The following is a 23,406-nucleotide window of genomic DNA, read 5'->3' on the forward strand; positions in this document are numbered from 1 at the left end:
GACCTGCAAATACAGCACACAACCAGCATTGCTAACGCACATAATCTCTGAGCAGACACAATCCCATTCTTCAAGTCAAAGCCATTTGGGGCCAGAGAGTGAACAGTCTGGCAGCAGATCAGTGGTCTATGATCAATCAGACCAAACAAAATAATAAAGTTAACATTATTTTCCTATAATGCATCCTATTGATTACCCACTTTGGACGTATGGCACGTGCAGAAAGTCACGGTGAGGTCTTTCAGGTAAATATTCCCCATCAAGCAAGCAAATGCTTGCCTCACTATCTCTAGCTCTCACCTCCAAACCATCTGCTCTATTTTATTTTGGTCAGACTGTTCTTACATCCCCACACATAGGCCTTCTCACATGGCAGCAGAGTGACAGCAAGGCAAGTGGTGGGGAAAAAGCCATGGTGCCAGGCTGGAAATCTGTTCTCTTACGGTCCCTTCCACAGCTCCCGTACGCATTTTCCCCCATCCCAACTGCAGAACAAGATGACGCTTCCGAATGGATATAAAATTAAACCCATCAAACTCTGTTTTAACAACTTTGAACCAGCAGAGGAAGTTCTTGCATTACAATACTGCAGCATTTTTGATTACAGAAAGCCCTAAAGCCAGGTTTCCTTTTTGGTAAGATGAGACTCCCACAGAAAAGTTTTGTTCCATTAGTTATTCCAGAGGAAAACCACACATGGGCTCAGACCCAGGTTCAATAACATATTTAGGTCTTGCGTCCTGCTTGAAATCCCTACTTCCCACCAAAAATCAATCAAGAAGCCAGAAGTCTGAGAAGGAGCTGAGATCCTACTGTGTTAAGATCCTACTTAAGTCACAGTGTTTTAAAGACCATGCAGAAGAACTGACTTGTGTAGCTGCATCTCCCTCCCTGATGCCTATTAACGGAACTATAACAACACCGAAGGTGGAAGGAGATAAATTCCGTTCCACAGGTAGGGAAAGATCATTATAAAGCAGGGTTTTCACACAAATAACCAGCTCAGACTAGGGCATTTTGCTTTATTCCCTGTGCTGTCTACACAACTCAAATAAGCTTCTTTTACAAAACTGGAGAAATAAAATAATGGGGCTTACACAAAAGAGCTGAAAGAATGTATCAGGCAGACAAGGGGATGCTCTCTAAAACATTTAAAGGTATGTAATATCTTTTATTTAATGTGCCATCAACTAGCCACATTTGTTTTCTCTCCTGATGGCACTTTTTGCTCTCCATACAGACCCAAACTCAATTTGTTACAGAACAACAGTGACTTTTTGCTTTTGATATTTAAGATCAGCAGGTTGTTTGACACACACAGGGGCTACTATTTTAAGGCCATATTTCCCAGTCACTGGTCTGCTTGCTGAAAGTAACTCTGGAGAGCTGGAAAAGCCGGTGCCTCAGCAGCAGAGACACAGCCTGTACTTTCCTCTTTAGTCATGTCTATGCTGCCTTGGAAAGAAAGGAGAGAAGAGACCTTCGCAGCCTCATATTTGGGTAGAATTTGATCTGCCCTTCAACGTATGAAACACCATACAATCAAACTCTGTAAAATCAAAGTTGGCTTTGAGCTACAATCCTGTGACAAAGACTCCATTAGCTAAAAAGTGCCAAATTTGTCTTTGAACTATACGTTTGGTGTTGGCTTTGTTGTTTGGGTTTTTTTCCCTGGTTTTGGGCTTTATAAAAGTCCTTTCCCCCACCCTGCTTGTGAGTCAGTCTCTGCCTACAACATTCCTCAGTGAAATGCCTTTGTTTCCTTTCCTGTTAGGAAATCGCTGCCTTACAGCGGGTTCCCTCACAGCCTGGTGAGCTGGTACTTCGTGATGCTTTTCCACTCCAACAGCTCTCTGCAGCCATCAGCTGCAAAGCAACTTACAGAGGCTGCCAATCAATTTACTGGGCCAATATACTCTCTGTTGGTAACTTGCAAATAGATGAAGGCCATGCAGGACCAGAACAAGGATGCCAGATTGCCTATGCTTGGCTGAGCTGTATTGGGTACAGCATCTCCTCTGTGTAAGGGCAGAAGGGGAGGGGAGAGGTTGGAAAGTGGCTGGAAGAGCTCCAACAGACGTATGGCGGGACATTAAAATCAGATGGCTGAAGCTATTGTCATTCTTTCTCTCCTTTGATGGAAACATCCAATTCACACAGAAATTGACTTCTGAGCTGCCAGTTCTTCGCTTAGCTGAAGAGATGCCCAGCCTTTGGTCATGGCAAATCACACAGGCCCCTCATCTCAAACAGATTTATTTACAACATGAGTACAAACCAGATGCAAGACATGGCATGGAAGTCATATCTGATTCCAAATATCCATGTTTCTGTCACGTATATACGTGTGACAGAGGCAGTTGTGTTTGTATCATATGACACTTGGACAAGTATCCATCACTTTACATGGGACCCACAGAGTCCCTCTGAAAGACTGTGACAGGGAGCAGGTCACAATAAGAGTTCAGATGGCCTGAAGCTATTCCTTGTCCACGTGTTGGGGGGACTCAGGAAAAAGGACACCTGGCAGCAGAGAAGGTCTGGCAGAAACCTTAGCACAGGGAAGTCAAGAGACCTCTAAATGACCGTCCTGACTGCGGGTCCCCAGACACGTGGTATATTTACATTTCACTTCTAGCTGAACCATCAAGTCTGGTTCTTGGGGTACCTGTGGTACAGAGTTGGTGATGAAGTGTGGAAACCCTCCTCTGCCCAGGTGCTGGCAGCACCTGCACCGTGCTCAGGCTGCAGGAGTGCAGGGATACACGAACCGTTTCAGGCATAATTTCAAGCACATGCTCACCACAATCATCATCCTATGCACATCTCTTCCCTTCGATAGGGAAACCAAGGCACTGAACGGTGTCATCCACAGATCACCAATACAGTGCTGATGGAGACTAACTGAAGTTAATGTTTATAGAATCATAGAATCATTTTGGTTCTTAAACTGTGTTCCTAAAGAACCTCATCTACGTGTCTTTTAAACGCCTCCAGGGATGATGACTCAACCACTTCCCTGGGCAGCCTGTTCCAATGCTTCATAACCCTTTCTGTAAATAAATTTTTCCTAATATCCAGTCTAAACCTCCCTTGGCACAACTTGAGGCCATTTCCTCTTGTCTATCACTTGCTACTTGGGAGAAGAGACCAACCCCCTCCATGCTACAACCTGCTTTCAGGTAGTTGTAGACAGTGATAAGGTCTCCCCTCAGGCTCCTTTATCCCAGGCTGAACAGCCCCAGTTCACTCAGCCACTCCCCATCAGAATTGTGCTCCAGACCCTTTACCAGCTCCGTTTCCCTTCTCTGAACTCTCTCTAGTACCCCCAGTTATGTGAAGTTTTAACCTGCCCACTTGCTTCCAAGCTTTTACTACCAGCCCAATCTGAATTTCCACTGTTCATTGACACAAATGTTACCAGAGAGAGGAGCACTGAATGTCTCCAAGCCCTTTTACCCTCCACTTCACAAGGTACAGGGGTGGGTCCTGTATAAATAGGTTTTTTTGTTTGAGGGCGTCTGACAAAGCAGAGCCTGACCTTTCCCCCTTTTGGGGGAACAGCAGGTTTCAATCAAACCTTGCTGAGGGTTGGGGCTCTTTTCCCCTCTCGTAGGTCAGGGTGATGCTTGAACCCTCCTTGCCTCAGCCCCTCCACCCACCCCATCAATCTCCCCCATGCCCTGCCCGACAGCTGGAGCCACTGTGATTTATCACAGCCTCCCCTGCAGCTGCATCTCCTCTGGGACTTTCCCTGACACTAAGTGCCTCCAGTCACTGGACAGACAGGCAATTCGGTCCCTTTCCAGCAGCTGAACCCAGACCCTTTGTAGAAGGAAGAGGACACTTGTCAATTAATGTTTTCCACATTAAATTCTACTGCCAGCACACAGTGTGCCCCTAGGAATTAGGTTGGAAGTGGCTCAGTCATACATATTGTTTCAAAGTGCTGCAGTGCACTAGGCATTTACAGGTAAAAGAAGTGTTGGGTTTGACCCATGGTAGCTTAAATAGGACTCAAGATGGGGGCTAAGAAACTAGAGCCTGTATAACCATGGAGATAGTAAAGGATTCTATGGGAATGGTCCAACTATATTGCACCTGAGCTGCTCTCAGGTTGTATACAGATCATTACCACACAGCATTGCTGCTGTCAGACCTGTGTTACTGTATGCTCATTGAAGATCCACCCCATTGAGTTTTCATAATACTAAACACACTAAACTACTACGAAAATGTTCCTCCTTTCCATCTGCCAGGAGATACAGAGCACTGACTGGCTGCATCCCAGTTACAAGCACATTTTTCAATAAGGCTTCTTATCATAAATACACTTTTCATTATTTCACAGCCAGATGAAGTCTGGCTACTCTTCTGGACACTGCTTTAAAGACTAAGAGCTTTTATTAGGCTGTTCCAAGCTTGGGCACTCATCAGCAGAGCTGAGGTGATGGCCCTGAGCCCAGGATGAGGCTTTTTCTGCACTGGATGTTTGCTGAAAAAATAGCACCAGGGTGCTGTCAGGGAAGGTGGCCAGAGTGTGTAAATGGATTTCCTTGGCTCTTATTTTAGGCAATACAAACAAGCTTGGCAAACCCTGCTCATTGGTTGTTTCCTGAAAAAATATTGGTGTGGGTAGGTGAGAGAGGTGAGGAATGAGTACTTGCGTCAAGCTCTGGACTTGATGATCTTGAGGGTCTCTTCCAACCCAAATGATTATATGATTCTAAGAATGGAGCAAAGCAGAAAGGAGAAGGACCATATCCAATTCCTTCCCACTTACCCTTGGGGTATCTCTCAGGCCACAACCCTGCAGAGATGGTGAGGATGGGAAGTGCCTCAGTGTGTGCTGATGCCAAACACTAAAAATGAACAGACATGAAAGGAACAACGTAGGCCCCTGTGAAAGCAGAATCTGGTGACACTATCTCCATTGGACTAGGGCAAAACAGAGGTGTTCCTCTCTCGGAGAGCACTCTTGAAAATTCCGATTTTTTTTTTCTTTTTAGCCCCAAAACCACTATTTCTTGCCTACTTCAGTGAGCATGAAAAGGACTGATTCCAGAAAACCTCGAGTTAAACCCAGAGTGTCATGCTGAAAAGGCCTACAATCTCATCCCAAAAAGCAAGTATTAGGATTTCTAAATGTTGTCTTAAATATTTGTGGATGAGGGGACATCACAAGCACAACCTTCCCACCATAATGAAGATATCTAAATTATCAGCACCTCCCAAAATATGAGATGTCAGGATTTTTTCTTCTTGCTGAACATACAAGCACAGCAATATACTGCCAGTGCCTCATTAGCTTTTGCTGGGGGCCTGCCTCTTACTGCTCAAAATCTGCCAAAAAAAACCCCAAAATATAGCAGGCCTGGATGAATCCCACAGGCCTGCACTCAACTGAGACATCGCATGAACAGCTTCTTAGATCAGAGAAATCACATGCCATCTCTTGCTACAGCTTTTGTTGTTCGAAGCTACCATTGCCTCTGTTTCTTTCCAAATTAGTGGAACCACTATGCCAGGCCATCTGGCACATCAAAATTTATCTTCAGATTTCATTATCCAACCCACTGACCCCAATGTTTCCTCCCATTGACTAATGAGATTAGCCCATCACCTCCTAATTGCAGCATTTATACCTAGTCTGTTTTACAACACCCAAGAAAACAAATCCCCAGGTTATTTCAGAGTGAATGAATGTCATTTTGCTCTGAGAACACGCACAGCATTTATAAAAATAGGAGGAGGCACATACATCAGAACAATTAATGAATGTCCTTAGGCAAGAAAGTGAAAAATAGGAAATACAAACACAAATGTACTAATTTCAAACTACTGAGGCCAATCTCCTTGCTCCTTGGGGTTGTTTAGCTCTACCAGAGCAGTGCAAGGAGTATTATTAATACCTGGCATCCCTCATGGTAAGGGAGCAACAGCAAGGCTAGCAGAGACAGTTGTAAGGACACTAACAGAGGATGGTATTCCAGTTCCACACCTCACCACCTTAATATGAATTTTCCTGAAAAAAATGTCCTATAAAGACAGAAAGGAGGAGTTACAGAATCCCCTTATATCCATTGCATATCATCAAGGTGCTGAGAACCAAAAAAGGCACAGGAGATGGGCTGGAAAACAAGTCATCAGCTTTACTGCTCTTCACTTAGTGATTTTGAGCATGATCCATCTAGTCTAAGCCAACTGTCTGGACCTTTTTTGGGTCAGTGAAGGGGAACCAACAGCCATGACCTCTAGATGCAGATGTAATGGAAATAGGATGATTTCTAGAAGATTTCTACAAGTCCAGAGAAACAGCCTACGTGAGATGAAGGTGTCTTTGGTAGAGTTAAGGAAAAAGAAAGCCCACTGCTGATGGCACAATCTGTGCCTCAGTTTCTTCATCTGCAAAATAATGCTATTGGTATTTATGGTAAAGTGTCTGTACAGCCATGAATGATCAATGCTGTGTAACAGTGAATTACTCTTGATAGATTTATAGAGTGTGCTTGAACATGTTATTGGAGACCCGGTGGAAATCCAGAATTAGAGGGAGAAAAAGGAGGAAACTTTAGAGTTTTCAAGTAAAGCTAGCAAATTTGGAGTTGTCACAAAGAAAAAGCACCTGGCCTGTCTCACCTTGGAGATGCACCAAGCCTCCAAGGTGTTTACCTGTAGCCTTACCTTACCTACTACAGGTTTTAAAGTTTCCAGAGCAGTCCCAAAAGCTTTATTGAAAACACCAATAATGACTTGTCACTGAAGCACTACCATCAACAAGCCATTAGAGTAAGAATAAAAGAGCCTTCACCAGAGCACTCAAAACACAGCAAGTTTTGCTCATGCCTGGGCATCAGGAGGGCTGGATGCTCCACTGCCCAGGCAAGACTCTGATGGAGAACAGCCTGGGAGATTAAATTTCCATCTCTGTCCATCAATTGCCTGCATGCTCAATCTCTTTCTAAATACACCATCAGATGGACATTTCCCTTCCTCTCCCCACCACATTTTTGTGGTAAGTATATCTTCCACATGCCTAATGTCTAAGGAAACTTCTTGCCCTCTTGCACATCCCACAGGGACTGGAGCACAGCTGAGCTCTGTTAACACATGAGCCAGACACTAGGTGACAGTTTCTCTACAATGCAAATCAGGCTCATTGTCACCAACGGAAGAAGCCCTAAATGAAAAGGGCCCCTTGACAGCCACTCCTTTGAGATCACCCTCAACCACCACCACTAGGCCAAGTGCTAAAGGAAAAGCCTGATCTCCATCCACATCCATCAACGTTGCCATTCGGGCAAGGACATACGGCTGGGATGGAGGCAGCTCTGATCTTCTCCAGAAAACTATGCTAGGAAATGAGCCAGGAAGGCTCTGAAACAAGGCATCAAGCATCTAGACAGCTTCCTTCTCCATGCAGCACTTTGTAGCTTGAGTCGTTTTTGGTCAACAACCCAGAAGTGCAGCTCTGTGCTGAGAGGGGCTTTAAAAGGCAATTCTGCATACAACAGACATGGATACTGGGCTAATATCTCCCTCGGGATACTAACAGCATCCTGATGCCCCCACTAACCCCACAGCAGAAAAGGAGTTTTCAAGCACCAGAAGACTTTTGCACAGAGACAGGTCTGAGCTTAAAGACGACTTGGATATCTCTTACAATCCAGGTGGGTCGGGCCAATTTGGCCCTTTGTAAGACAACATGTAAAGTTTGGACCAAGTGAATTTTGGTATTGCACTGGGGAGCAGAGGGAGCATGGCTGGACCACAGCCCCAGTGGTGAAGGAAGCAGCAGAAGTGGCAGGCAGCCACCATGGGTCTTACAGGCCAGCAACTTGCTGAAGCAGTGTGTCACCAAAAGCATTTTACTGGCAAACTTCACAGATGTGGGTAAACCCTCGGTATGCTCCTTTTGAACTTGCTCAGATGTTTTGGACTGCTGAAGTTCAAACAAAGGCATCCTTTCCAGGAGTAACTTCATCTAACTCAACACAGGATCAGGTAAAAACTTTCACTTGAAAGTAGGAGATAAACAGGACTATCCATCTAAGCATCTGCTCAGAGTTATCTATCATACTTTGTGAGACCTTTCTGTATCAGAAACTCTTCAGAGAGGCAGCATTATTAATGGGGCAGTACACATACCTTTCAATTTTGCAGCCCCAAAACTATTCAGAAGTCACCACAATCCAGGTAACTATGGGATCTGGGCTCAAAAAAGTAAGAAACAAGTAAGAAACACTCAGAGACACTGAGGGAACATGTAATCAAAAGGGACAGGCAGGAAAACAAGAGTCTCACAGACCCCAAGCTCTCACTTCAAGGCCGTGTAGAAAAGGACACATGGGCGGTCTGTGTGTGACAAGTCTCTTTAATCACAAGCTCCCCTCGCACTTGAGCCAAGCCTGGGACCACAGCCTCAGGCTTCAGGACACCCCAGGACCGTGTCTCCAATTGGCTTGACAATATTTTATTTCACTGAATGTGATTTCTTTCCCATATGCCTCATTTTCCCTCATGTGCATAAAGGATGAAAGCCTCTGAAAAAGCGCTGAGAGAAATTCAGGGTGGGCATCAGTTATTATTTTTGACAGCACTAAAACAACAGATGAAAAGGGTTTCTTTGTTGCTTTCTATTTTTTTCCCCACGAGAAACAGAAGACAATGTCCCATCCAATGCTTGCCTGATAGAGCAGCAAATGCTGGCTCTGTCACAGCGCTGCAGAACTTGTGCTTTTGGGGGACTATTGTTTTTATCTCAGGAGAAAAAAATAAAGGAAATGAGCAATCCCTGAAGGAAAGGGTCTGAATGCTTGCTCAGGTTGTGCCATGAAGAAAAGAGATTGCTGTTGTCAAAGGGTGTTTCATTGTTCTGGTCTTTCTGAGAAACCTTAAAATATATCCAGCAATGTAACAAGAACAGAAAACAGATCTGTTCCTTCAGCTGCCTATTTGCACCCTGGCTGGCAAGAGACAGTCCATAGCTTTGCAGTCTCAATTACCCTGGTTAACCCTTGTTCTTGTTAATTACATTTGTTTACAAAAAACACTTCATATCCATCAGGAGCATAAAGAGAAGCCAACTCTCCCTCATGTGAATAGCCCCAATGCTTTAAATTTAATTACTTACCAAGTCAGGACTCCTCACCACATAAAGCATTAGCCTCCAGGCTAATCAATTTACTTACAAATTACTACAATAACTGGCCAGGCTCATTCTGTCACTGGTGCCACTCTCAAACGCTGTCCACACTTCGCCCTCCTTGCCAGGCTACTTCAAGCCAGGAGTCAAGCTCCAGGCAATACCTCCAGGATCAGAGAAGTAGGACATAGAAGAGATGCAAGGACACAAAGATTTCTTCAAGGATCAGAAAACAGCTCTTAACCCAGGAAGATGTGGGACTTGCCCCTCTTAGCATGACTCCATCTCATGGGAGCAGCTGGAATCAGCCAGGGCTGATCCCCTAATCTCCCAGAGTTGAGGAAACTCAGCAGAAAAATTGCAGATAAAATAAATAAGTAGAGAGATTACATAGATAGATAGATAGATAGAACAGATCTCAAAAGCAGAATGTGAGGATGCAACGGGCATGCGCATGATCTGGTTGAAGATGTCTCTCCGCGTTGCAGGGGCCTTGGACAAGATGACCTTTGAAGGTCCCTTCCAACCCAAACTATTCTGTGATTCTATGAGCATCTCCAGAAGCAGAACCTCACAGGTCAGCACTGTTCCTGAGACACAACATCCCCCCAAGAACCCACTGCAGGCACAGCCACGCTGCTCTCTTGCTGGCACTGGTGTGCACCATGCCAGCTCAGGGGTCTTGGCCACAACTTGATAAAGCAGCTTGGACAGTCCACACACAACCCAGCAAGAGACAATAACCATCACCAAGGACAGCCAGAACCAACAGAGTTGAAAAGGTTTTCCTTTCTTTTCCCCAACAGGAAGAGCTTCCTGTGTCCAGACGCTGGAAAAGTTGGTGTAACTAGGTCCAGATTTTCTGATCTGTATAAGAGAGTAATGCTGAGAGACAGAAGAAGGATCATCTTCTGTCTCACAGGTAAAACCAGTGAAGAGTGTCCCTTAATCTCCAATGCCCTTCAACAGACATCTTAATCAGTCTTGTACTCCAATGACTTAAGGGAAACATTCAAAAATCACTTTATCATTCATATTGTGATATCATGCTGGCCAATCGACTTCCTTTTCACCCCCCAGCAGGCTATTCTTGAGCAGAAATAATCACCACCAACTCCACCACACAGATATATGAGCGATGGGAAAATGCAGAGGAGGCTGGAGTGAACAAAAGGCACTTCAGGCCTGCTGGGGTCAGAATGCGTGTCTATACGGTAGGTTGGACTCTTCACTAATCCAGCTCTGTTTCTAATGAGATTGTTTCCCATTACAGCAAAAGGAGGTCCATGGCTTAATTTACCAAAAGGGACCATTGTCACACAGCGTAGGGAAGCAAAATAATCTTATCAGTTTGAACTTGAACCCTGCCTTCCAATTATACGGACAACTTTTAAGAAAAGAGAGATAAAGAAAAAGTGATTTTCATGTATTCAGCAAGAAAAATAGATTGTCTAACAGCAAGCATTCAGTTTCCTACAGCTGCTACAGACCTTTACAGTCCAGCCACTAGCTATACCATTGCCGAAATGCAGTAACTAGTCTCTGTGCACACTAACTCTGAACCAAACACAAGCTAAATGGCATCAAACACATTTACAGTGCAACTTATTGGTATAGCAGAGCATCTATGCTTGCAGTACAGCCAAAGTGAAAGCCTGGGGCTGTCAGCTGAAGACAAGCAAAGCCAAAGAGCAGAAAGAATCAGACAATTTTTTCACCCCTTCCTGCTGAATCTCTGTCTCTGCTTCCCTATTCAATCCATCAGCTCCCCTCAGTTGCTATAGAAGAGAGGCTATCCTCTTCTGGGAGTTCTGCATCCCACACAACACAGCTAAAACAAAGAACATTTTGGCAAATAAAAGCCAGGCTTCATCTATTCTTTTTTTTTTTTTTCTATACAATTCATCCCATGGAAGTTGTTTAGCTGAACAAAAAAACAGTGCCATCCTTTATTGTGAGGCTAACAATAAACGAACATGTGAGCACAGCATGGGTCACAGATGTGTGCGCTTCATCATCAACTGTAGAGCCAATTCCCTGCTCGACTCACTTTTCTAAAGCACTAACCTCTTTGAGCTGGAATTCAGCGTGAGCACATAAACCAAGAAGCAAACAGTGTTAACACGACAGAAGCGGCCCCTGTACAAAAGATACACGAGGAGATGGACGTGCTTTGGAAACAGGCAGATCAACAACCTCAGTTTCCAAGGGGTTACCCAGACAATAAAAATCTAAAGAGAAACAAAACTGGACAACTCCCTGTTTTCAGTCATATCACCCGCACCAAAGAATTGTTATTTGTGTCTTTGAACGGACATCTTTATTTTTTTTTTTACTCCTGAAGAGACAGAAACAAACAAAAATTTGGAGGGAGAATGTCTTCAAAAATAATTTAAGCTTCTCTTGGAAGGACTGACCCCAAATTTGTAAACCAATTTTAAGTACTCTTATCTCATCCCAAATGAAATAACACTCAAAGTGGGGCTGCTCTAAGAAAAAAAAGCCATGCAAAACAGGACCCTGCTTACAGCTGCACTTTATGGGCTCAGCTCGTATCTGCCAACTGAAAGCTTGTTATCATATCCACCTCTAGCTTGTATTACAATAATAAAATCAGGTATAATCTTGCTCTTTCTTTAGTGTACTGACTCTGGCTGTGATGGAGTTTGTTCTCTTCATAGCAGCTTGTGTAGTGCTGTGCTTTGGGTCTGTGATCAAAACAGTACTGAGAACATACTAATGTTTTAGCTGTTGCTGAGCACTATTTGCACAGCATCAACGCTTTCTCTATTTCTCACTCTGCCCCCACCCAGTGAATAGACTGGGGAGTGCACAAGGGGTTGGGAAGAGACACAACCAGTCAAATGACCCCAGCGAACCAAAGATATATTCTATGCCACTTAACATCACAGAATCTAGATCATCGAGTCCAACCATCAGCCTAACACTAGCATTAAAATATGCCCTTGAGAACCTTATCTACATGTCTTTTAAACACCTCCAGGGATGGTGACTCCACCACTTCCCTGGGCAGCCTGTTCCAACACCTGACAACCCTTTCTGTGAAGATTTTTTTCCTGATATCCAATATGAACCTCCCCTGGTGCAACTTGAGGCCATTTGCTATCATCCTATCACTTGTTACTTGGGAGAAGAGACAGATACCCTCCATGCTACAACCTCCTTTCAGGTAGTTGTAGACAATGACAAGGTCTTCCCTCAGCCTCCTTTTCTCCAGGTTGAACCCTCCAGGTCCCTCAGCTGTTCCTCACCAGCTTTGTCGTCTGTCTCTGAACTCTCTGCAGCACCTCAATGTCTTTCTTGCAGTGAGGGGGAATGCTCAGCAATAAAAGAGAGTGGAATGATGTTTAGGTAAGTCAGCCATCTTTTGCTTGGGGCTGGGCATCAGTCTACCTGTGGGATGAAATGAGTGATTGCCTTTGTATCACTTATTTTGTTTTCTTTCTTTTTTCTTCCACCTCTCCTTCAACAGCTATGAAACTATTTTTATCTCAGCCCATGAGTTTTCTTGCTTTTACTCTTCCTTTCTCCGCTCTGTGTCCCACCAAGAGTGGGAAGAGGAGGTGAGCAAGTGGCTGTGTGGTGCTGACCTGCCTACCAGGGTTAACCCACAGCACGTAGTTACACGCACTTGACTTTGCAACTGTAACGCTCATTTTAACCTGTGCAGTTCGTTTTCACATACACATTACAGTACTGGAGAAGGAGTTGTGTATCACATACCACGTATTTCTCCCTGTCTGCCACAGCTTGAGATTATGGTTAAGGGGCTGCTTCTGCAGAAAATGGTAGATACTGAACAACCCTTGAAATACTGGGCAGTTAGAGCTCCTGGTGTTTGTCTCTCTGCCCTAGATTCTCATCTGTGCAATGCAGGTAACACTCCAGACTCTCCTTCCAGAAGGGTAATCACATCCCTGTTTATAGAGCACACACAACAAGCAAAATAGGGTTTAAATAAAACATGGTAAATAAGAACCTAGGGCCATAACCAATCAGAAGGATAAAGAAAATCACTGTGAGGCAGATATCCTGTGCACTCAACAATACAGGAGACCCCAAGGAGGTGGTGAAAAAGTAGTATGTGCTCATTAAAAAGTAACTCATACCGTAAAAACCCAAAGGGATGGATTCAAGTAGTTAAAACTACCTGAATTTTAACATTTCTTAACTTTCAAATGCCTGATTTGCAATCTTAATGCTGTTCTTTGAACGTTCCAGCCAGAAGCTAAACTAGTCCAAAACCGAAGTACAGAATATTGTCTTGTAGCATTTATGGGCACCACCAAGGCCACAGCAGCACTAAGCTCACAGGACCCACACAGAACACAGAGGTGAGAGATTTCCCAAAGACTGGGACACAAAACTGAACATAATCCAGGTACAACAGCTCAAGTTACCACCTATCAGTCTAGTTGCACTAAGCATCTGCACTCTTGGCCCAACATAGCTTCAAGGGAACATGTGTGAGCCGAAAGCCTTCACAAAATACAGCAAACATAGGAAATTAATGCCAGGAAGAGCACCTGCCATGGAGCAACCTTAATATCAGTGCAGAGGAGCAAACAATAAAGGATCACAGCTGAGCCCACAGGTCCTAAACACAGGGTGCAGGTCACCCCAGCCCACAGAGTGATACAAAAATCACAGAGGAAAAATCAGCAGAAAATCCCTCCACCGCTGTGTTTGTTTTTGTAGTTACTTGTTGGAGTAAAAGCCCATTTTCAACCCTTGAGGCTAATACAACACAGGTTGATAATATCATAGCTGCAAAACCACAGGCATCCGATGGCAGATGAAAAATAAAACAACACAAACACAGGGGGTCTCAGAGTAGGTGGTCTGAATGGTCCCTTTTCAACGAGCAACACCAGCAGGTACCTGATCTATTGAGGGTTTAGTATAACTTACCTGAAGACAGCCCTCTCACAGCCTGATGATTCTGGTGCTTTTACGGGCTGCTGGAGGAAAGGCAAGCGGCTCTGCTGGCAACTGGTGTGTTCATACCAGGTTAAAAGATGACACACAAAAGTATATAGTGAAGTTCTTTGATTGTAAGTGGCTGATAAAATTCTTGTACCCCTCTAGGCCTTCTTCTGTGAACGTAACATTTAAAAAAGGGAATATTTCTTAAAAAGACAATTTTTTCTTCCACACCAGCGAGGCACAGCACTGGAAATGTTGTTAATGATGTGGGATACTTTGCCAACAAGTGGATGTGACCCCCCCTGCCCACCACAACTAAAGGGCTTGGACAACATCTACCACCAGTTCTTCTGCAGTATGCTACATCCATATGCTAATTCAAGTGCACCACTGAAAGTGCACTCGGAGAGCTTGCCCAAACTGCAGGTCCCAAAGATGCTGCTCCATCTTCATTCAAGGATCCAGATGGATTCAAGGGGGATTACTGTAGAGGAAACCTTATGAGCCAAAGGAGCCCCTTCAACACTGATACCACAGCATCTATAATACCAACTCTATTCGAGAGCATATGGCATATTAGAAAGATTTATTTTAGTATGCAACTCAGAACTGCCGAACCATGGTTGTCTCTGACACAAAAAAATATGCAATACATTCCAGGCAGCCAAGCATTAAGCACCCCTGAAAGAACAGACATACTTTAATTACTACAAATGAGCTCATATCCTGAGCTACTGAGCTGAACCATATGTACCTGGACCAGCGCAAGCCCAGATTGAGAGACGTGCAACATCTTTCCTCAGGCAAAATAAAGAAGAAGAAGAAAGAGGAGGAAAGAAGGAAGAGAATAAAGGAAGAGGAGGAAGAGAGGGGAGGAAACGGGGAAAAAAGAGGAAGAAGACAGGAGGAAGAAACCCAAGCAGTTTTCTTTAAAACTTTCACAATTATTACTTCTATATCAGATATAATGAGCAAGAAGGATTATCTTTTCTGCATCCTGGCAAGTCAGCAAAGTTGCCTCACAGCTGAGCAGAATTTGGCCCTTGCCTGTTTATCAGAAAAAACACAAAGATCCCAGACAACAGCAGTACCGAATCAATGAGGCTGAGACACAGCACTGGCAAGGACACAAGGAATGCCATAGAATTGCATCAAGCCAACCCGAGCAAAAATCCTCTGAACTACTTTGAGCAGGGCATTGGGTGTGCTCCTGCAGGCAGCCACAGAACGCACAAAAACAGACTGAATCCATGAAGGCCTTGGGTATCTGGATAAAAAGGAATGTCAAGAGCACACACAAAAACAAGGGTAGTTGCTTCAAATGGTCCCCCACAGGGACTGGGACTGCTGTCTTGGAACGGAAAGCAGAAGGTTCAACCTATACGTGCGCAAACACGCCAAGCACAAGCAGCCTGTCTCAAATAAGACATGTAAACAGTCCTGGTGTTGGCCAGCTAAATCACTGCCCACCCACCTAAACACCAGCATAGTCCAATTTTCAGTTCTGAGCACCAAACACATTGGGAGATCAGGCCATGTTTAAATTAGCATCAACAAAAAGATCAGCAAGGTGCCAAGTGTAAATACACAGTTTTTCTCCCCCTGCAGAAACTAAGCCTATTCTACCCCACCCCCCCATCTTAAATTATCATTCTGGCTTCTAAGTATCTCAGTTGTGAAAAGATACATCAAAATTCCCACCATTTTTTTTAACTGACCAAACTATTTGTGTTACATAAATTATGCTCTTGCAGAGAGTCTTAAATCAGGGAACAAGTTTTACCCGAGGACATAAACAGTTGCTTGCTTTAATTCTGCAGCACTTGTACATCTAACAACACACAGACATAGGAAGAATGCTGCAAGGACATTTTCCTCAAATAGACTGTGCATCTGGAGGGTACTGATAACCTGGGATATGCTGAAGAAAATTACCACCACGGATTTTTTTGTTTGTTAATCACAGAATCATAGAATAGTTTGGGTTGAAGGGACCCTCAAAGCTCATCCAGTGCCACCCCTGCCATGAACAGGGCCATCTTCACCAGATCAGGTTGCTCAGAGCCCCGTCCAGCCTGGCCTGGGATGTCCCCAGGGATGGGGCATCCACCACCTCTCTGGGCAACCTGGGACAGGGTTTTATCATCCTCATTGTAAAAAATGTCTTCCTCATATCTAGCCTGAATGTCCCCTCCTTTAGTTTAAAACCATTACCCTTGGTCCTATCGCAACAGCCCCTATTTTAATTAGTATTATTAGTAGTAATGATTTCTATTATTATAGCAATAATAATTAATAGAGTTCCTGGTACTGACAAGAGTTTGCATCAGTGGATCGGATTCTGGGCCACAGTAATTAGTAGATACTATACAAACATTGCCAATCATCACGCAGATGTAGGGATTCCGGGGTCTCTTGACTCTTGCTGACAGCTCTGATGGCTAAAACTGAATTTCCACATGATGTGAGCCAGATGCACACACATGGCTCTTGAGCTTGAAGTTATTGCCCACATGGACCGCTCACAATGGTCCTTCCCTTCCCTGGCACTGCAAATCCAGACCTGCGGCTGGTTTTTCACAGCAGTAACAGCAGCACTTCTGGTCACAGCCCAGGAGCACAAACACACAGAGCTGGAAACACGTGTTTCTCTTTCTGAAACTCAGTTTGGTCCCTTCAGTTGTCAGTAAAAGTAAACTCTGGACTTTTTAAAAGTCAGCAAGAGCTGAGTCCTCCTTCACAGCGTTATCATCACAACTGTTGGGACATCCATGGTGTTTTCTGGAGCAGCCTCAGGGCAGAAGAGCACAGACATCTGCATTTTGCTTAATGTGCTATATTGATGCCCACAAAGCTGCATCCCTGCTGACAAACCAGAACAACTCTCTAAGGCACCAAAATAGCCTCAGCTTCTGTGTTGCTGCTTTTCCTCCTCTCCCAACAGCAGCAGAACTGGCACTTGATATCCCCCCCGTTGATCTCCTCCTCCAAAAGCCTCAGCTCTCTGCGGTCCTAAAACTGCTGCCCACTGACAGAGACACGACACAAAACCAAATGCAGCTCCCCCTTGCCAGAACCACTCAGACCCAGCCATTGTCCTTCAGATCCCCAGACCCATCCCCTACAGTTCATCGTGCCACCACATCTCCAGAACATTACCAGAAGAGGCCACCAGTGTTTTTTAACTGGCTTTGATGAAGTTTTGGATTTTGTCACCTCTGCAAAGGAGAATCAGTAAGCCAAACAGCAGCCCACACAGCTGTGATGGATGGGTTGGCACATATGACCTCCAGCTGAGAAGGAAAACATTGCCTGGGGCAAGGACCTCTTCAAGCAGCAGCCTGAGGTCCATCCAACCTCATCACTCACAGCCTTTCGCAAAGAGAAGGTATGGAGGTGGCCTGGGTTTGGCCCCATCCTTAAATAAGGTCTAAAGCATGTCTGTTTGCCCCTGGGGTCAAAAGCACAAACCTCATTACTGAGTTACACCACTGCACTGGAAAAGAAATTGTATCTGCCTTTCTCTTGAAAATCCCCTTTTCACAGCCTGCAGCTTTCAACACATGGAAATCCTGGACCTCCCTTGACACCATTGAACCATTCAGGACTCCAAAACCAATATCAAAGTCTGACTAAAGCCATTCAGAAGCTGTTAGTATGTAGATTTGGTGATAATTTGGTGAATGGACTTGTCAAACAAATTGCCTTTATTATGGACTGATTAACTGCAATCAGGGAGAAGCGCCTTTCCTCTCCCAAACCCAACCCTCATCAGCTCAAACAAACACACTGAGCCAATTAGCAAAGAGGTGGCGAAAGCAGCTTTCACTTGAAGCCTGCCATCCTGGGGGAAGAGAAAACAAACAAACAAAAAACAACAACAGCCAAAACAATCCTCTGTGCTTTCAAAGCCAGGAAGAGCCTCCAGGGAGAGGTCCCGACCCAGGGCTCACCTGCGGAGTGTGGATGGGAGCTCTCAGTATTCATCTGGCCTGATGATGGATCAGCTCCCTTAAGCAAAGTGCTGCTCACATCCAGCTTGTGCCAAATATAATGCAAAGAACATAAATATTAAAGCAGGCCCAGGGGGACCAGCACTACTGGGGCTGTTATTCCTATGGTTTGTGTCCTGCAGCAGGGTTCTCCTGTGTCAGAAAAGGCATGAGCTCCCATCAAAGTTAGTTCCATGCCTAGAAACTTAAGTTTTTGGCTTAGATCCCTGTAGTGGATTCTCTGATGTCTGCAAATGGTTGAGTTCACAGCACAGCCTTTTCTGCACTGTGGCAGTAGTGAAGGTTCTGTCTCCACTAACATGAAATTTGTGTCAATCCCATAGATCTGATTCTACTACCTTGCTGTTCAATGTGCCTGAAATTAGTTAATTAATGGGGAAGCCATTGAGGAGAATTGGAGCACAGCATCATAATCACAAAAGCCTAATTCCCTGCAGGTACACAGCTGGAAATTTAATGGTCACCTTGGCTGGCAGTGGGCAGAGCAGAATTCAACATGTGTTTGCATGATTTATCTTCAGAGACAGGAACCCCATGGCTGGAGTTAGAGATGGCACACAGGATTTGACTAAGCTTTCAACACCTGCATTTTAAATTAGTACCAAAGACTAACTTTGGACCCCTTTTCATTAACCTAGTTCCTCTAATAAGCAAGTTCTGTGTACTGCACATGGATCACTGCCTCCCAGAGCCTACGCAGAGGAGCCACAGCACAGTGTCCTCTGGCAGGACAAGGACATTGCTGTGTCTTGGACTCCCACCACTAATAGAAAAAGGCTAAAACAAAAGAGAAGTTTTATCAACAAGCAGGGCTTCCGGGGAGTTCATTGCTGGGACTGAGATTAGGATTAAGGGTTTACAGTTAAAGAACAGAGATCCAAAAGACCAGCCTCCCATGCCACACCTCATCACAGTCTTCAAGTGTCACCTTGAACACCAGGGGTATGTGACAAATCGTGACACTAGATCCTGAGCCTTCAAAGAATCCCGAGCACAAGAACTGGTCACTGAATGAGATTAGATCAAGAGCCCATACTGCAATCGTGCACAGAGAAAAAGTCCAGGCCTTCATAAAAGTGGCTGCAAAGTGCCTGATAACTCCACTCCCTCCCGAGGGACCCGATTCCTAACCCCACACCCTCCCACAAACACCAATGTTTAAAGAACTATTAAAGAAAACAACTTCAAAACTCTTCACATAGTTCAAATACTTCACTTAAAAGGAATTTTAATTCTTACATCTCAGATTGCACCAGTCCCCAGCAGGACACACAGTCATCATGTTCACGTTGTGGCATTTGAGCTGCTGGAACAGGAGGGATGGAGACACAGTGTGATGAGGCTCTCATATGCTCAGGGGACTGGGAGCCAAGATGACGGAGATCCCCACCAGCTCTACCTGTGAGTGCTACCCTGGGCCTCTCCTTACCCTCCCAGGGTGCTTTCCCATTACCTATGCAAAGAAGAAATCTTCTTGCAGCCAAGAGGCACATACTTCAAAGACATAGATACTGAGAAAGTATTAGGAGCATGGGTGGGTGTGCAATTCTTGGTAAGTCTTTTGGCCAGTTCATAGCTGCAGTGTGTGAGTCAGATCAGATCAGTGTTGCTTGTGATCTGCTTAGAGCTCAAGACTGGACATCCCTAAGCTGCTTCTCTCCAGGGCTGGATCTATGCACGCTGACCCATCATGAAAAGGCCATGACGAGTCACTAACAGCATCACTTCCCTGGTAGTACCAAGACAAACTAAGCTGAGAAGCCAGAGATTTGTTGCTAAGTAAGATCTACAGGACTGAGTTTAAAAAAAAAAGTACTGCTGATATTTGCAATTTGGAAAAGCCCTTACATCCCAACGAGCTGCATCATCTGCCTGTAGCATGTGGGCAGCAGTCAAACTCTCAGGGGATGACAGCAAGCCTTGCATTCCTCAGCAGCAATAACCACTACAAATCCCTTCATCTCCTTGGGATGCAGACAATTCATGTCTTGGATGCACCACTTCTAGGTGGGGTGGCATATGGTAAGGCTACAAGGCTTCCCCAAAGATGCTCACCTGCTCAATTCCAGCCATGCTGGAGAAGAACCCAGAACACCCCAAAGTACAGAAAAAGTATGTAAGTGGCCAGAAAACATTATGGTCAAATTATATTAAAAGGCTACTCCCCTTCCATTCCTCATGCCAGCTGACAATTCGCATGTCGGGTAACAGTAACAGACAATGTGCTCCATCAGGTAGGAAGAGTTATCTGGGCCACTGCACATGGTGAATCTCTTCAAGTATTGGAGAGAAACTAATGGGGTCTTTGCAAAATGTACTGGGAAGTAAAAGTGTGTTTTGGGAAATGCTGTACATTTTCCTACTCCCTCTCATTTTGTTGCTACCCAGCTCATGAACTTACAAAACCATATTTGAGCTGCTATGCACTGGGTACAGCCCTTTCCTGCAGCAAACCATGTTTCCTGTCCTGCAAGGTACAGTCAGTCCAACAAGACTACGGACATTTGCCAAGCCTGCTATCAGGAAACACAGCTTGGATCTGCTGGAAGATTTCCACAGTTGTGGAAACTCATGGGAGGTTGTGCTGTTGGGATTATAGACCCTGCTTCAGAGAATAGCCTTGCCATGCACATACACAGGGGTTTAAGCCACCCCTCTTCTCCCAAAGCGTGGCAGTACAGTTGGATGTTGCAGAAAACATGATTTTGTTATCTGCAACCTTCTTATTCATTTTGTAACAGGACAGCATCTTCCCCCCTGCCAGCATCACCAAAGCCTGTTGAACTGACTTGCATTGCTCTGGCTATGTTGTGTACACACAATGTAAAGTACCATTGCTCTGAGATGCTTTTGCACATTTTAATGCTTACCCATTTGGCCTGGCTGGGACAAACTTTATCTAAACTTTACCTACATTACTGAAGGACCAGTACTTTCCCAACTGCAGCTTTAACTCCTGTCGTGTCCACTCCATGTACCCTTTCTGCATTCATTTGCTTGCAAGGAGGAACACAGAGAAAGCTCAATACCAAGAAACAGATAAAAGCACACTAGAAACAGGAAAATGCCTCAGCCCTTCTCATTCAGAGGCAGATATGCCCTGAATGGCAGCCCCCAGGACTGATCTGTCTCCAAAGAATCCTGAATCACAAGCAAGCCAGCCCCCTTTAATTCACATTAAGACTTCAAGCTACTGTAGATATTCTCTCCTGCTCCATCACAAGCTCCTTCTTTCTAACACAAATCTCCCCCAGCACACAGACACACACACTCCTAGAAAGCGAGTAGCAATGTTGTGATGTGTTGAAACCAGAGTCCAGTGAGATTCAGCTCTTGCTAATGGCACTTTTTCATCAGCAAACTATAATCGGCAGCTCTTATCCACTACAAGAGTTTCGCAACACACACCTAAAGAATATGCCAGGCTAGAGTCTTCACACTATGACCCAAAATTAGAACTGATATCCTGAAAGCAAAGTGACCCTTATTAGCTATTGCCAAGTAAACTAATCAACCTTGCTTAAGTGTAAACCAAGATCTGCTACATTTTCTCTGATCCACATGTACATCCACAAAGAACAGAAGCAGAAAGGTAACTTTAAAGCATCTGATGCAGTTGTACATAGCTATAAAACTTATATGGGACTCCATACCTTTCAAAATGCTGTGTATTTACCTGCTGTGCACAACTCAAAACAAGGGCTATGAGCATTTTTAGATTCAGAAATTATTTAGATTTAGAAATTACACACTTTTTCTCCTGGCTTAAGCAAACATAGGCTCAGAATATAATTCACTCTGTGTATGTAACATCTCCTTTATTTCAGCTCCAGGGGAGAGGGGGTTGCAGCAATCAGGACCTGTGTTTTAAGAGGGGGAGAATCTGTCCCATTGCAAAATACTTAGATCTTGCTATGTTAGTTTTAACATGCCCTAGACCTTCCCCCGCTCCTAACCTATCTCTTCTCACTCCTCAGCAAAACACAGCACAAAACCTGCTACAAACTTCCACAAGTTAACACTATTCCCTTCCTTGTTTCCAAAGTTACTCTACCGAAACGGTTTTGCTAAGGGTTATTGAGGAAGGCTCTAACAAAATCCTCTTACAGGTTATCCTTTTCATCAGCTTATTTTAAAAAGATTAAAATTACTCCCCGCATAACCTGCTCCCGAGCCCTCTAACAAGAGCTCCCGTTCAACACAGGAAAGCATCAGTGTCTCCCCTACCTGAGAAATCCGCAGAAGTCCTCGCAAAGTTGCCGAAAGCTGCCAAGCACATGAGTCCTACGAGAAAAGCGGAGGCGGGAGACACATCTGGGCTGCACATCCTTAAGTATCCTCACGGCTGGTTCGCTTCCAGAGAAAAGGAAAGCGCTTTCTGCCCCAGCCCGGCACTCATCGCCCGCAGGAGAGCGTCGGTCCCATGGCGGGGCAGGATCGCGGCGGGGCCGGCGGAGCACTGGGCGCACACCCGCGCTCACACACACGCATCCCTGGGAGTGAATGAACCCGGCTCAGGGAGGCTGACAAATGAGACAGACCTACCTGAGCCTTGGCGGAGGTCCCAGGGTCCTAAAAGCCACCGCTTCCCCCAAATTTGCTGCAGGCTGTCCAGCAGCCGTACCGCAAGCTGTTGCGGGGGGGAAGTGAGGGGGGTGCCTTGGAGAAGCGCGATTGCTGTTGTTTTAGATACCCGGGGATCTTTTCTCTCCGGTGCGGACAGAGAGAAGGATGGACGGGCAGTATTTTCAAAGGAGGGAGCCTGCAATATATGCCTGAATTCACAAGGATGTTTAGAGCGACAGATATTTGTAGTTGTAGCTGAAATCAGTGTGAGCAGTGGTGTCCTGCCAGACTGGTGACAGGACAATTCTTCAGCTGTGTCCACCACTGAGCTGATCCTACAATGGAGGAGACTTTGGCCCAGGGATCGAACCCTCCTGGATCTCATTGCAGGGCTGGATCTGGTATCAGCCCACATATTCAAAATCCTCCTTCCTTTTGACAGCAGCCAGTCATGCCAGATTGCCTCTATTCCACTGGACCCCTTGTGCCCTGGACATCAGGAAAAGGTTCTTCACCCAGAGGTGCTGGACACTGGAACAGGCTCCCCAGGGAGGTGTCACGGCCCCAAGCCTGACAGTGTTCAAGAAGAAACTGGACAACGTCCTCAGACACATGGTGTGAACTGTGGGGTTGTCCTGTGCAGGGACAGGAGTTGGACTCGGTGATCCTTGTGGGTCCTTCCAACTCAGGACATTCTAAGCTTCAATGATTCTATGAACAAAGCTGCAGCTTCTA

The 23,406-nt window shown here is 45.0% G+C and overlaps 1 protein-coding gene across 2 annotated transcripts in view; it reads right to left on the reverse strand.

The window, feature by feature from the left end:
- The window catches only part of EVA1A (eva-1 homolog A, regulator of programmed cell death), a 211,796-nt gene extending 189,045 nt beyond the window's left edge, over positions 1 to 22,751 (reverse strand). The window contains exon 1 of one of the 2 annotated variants that reach the window (XM_005510104.3): positions 22,333 to 22,751. In XM_005510104.3, coding sequence (XP_005510161.1) covers positions 22,333 to 22,432 — 100 coding nt within the window. In that variant the 5' untranslated portion in view covers positions 22,433 to 22,751. The remainder of the gene's footprint in view (positions 1 to 22,332) is intronic. The other variant, XM_021297951.2, reaches the window with a different exon arrangement.
- Between the last annotated feature and the right edge of the window lie 655 nt (positions 22,752 to 23,406).

This window comes from Columba livia, chromosome 3 (assembly GCF_036013475.1).
Source record: "Columba livia isolate bColLiv1 breed racing homer chromosome 3, bColLiv1.pat.W.v2, whole genome shotgun sequence".
In the NCBI taxonomy this organism is placed as follows: Eukaryota; Metazoa; Chordata; class Aves; order Columbiformes; family Columbidae; genus Columba; species Columba livia.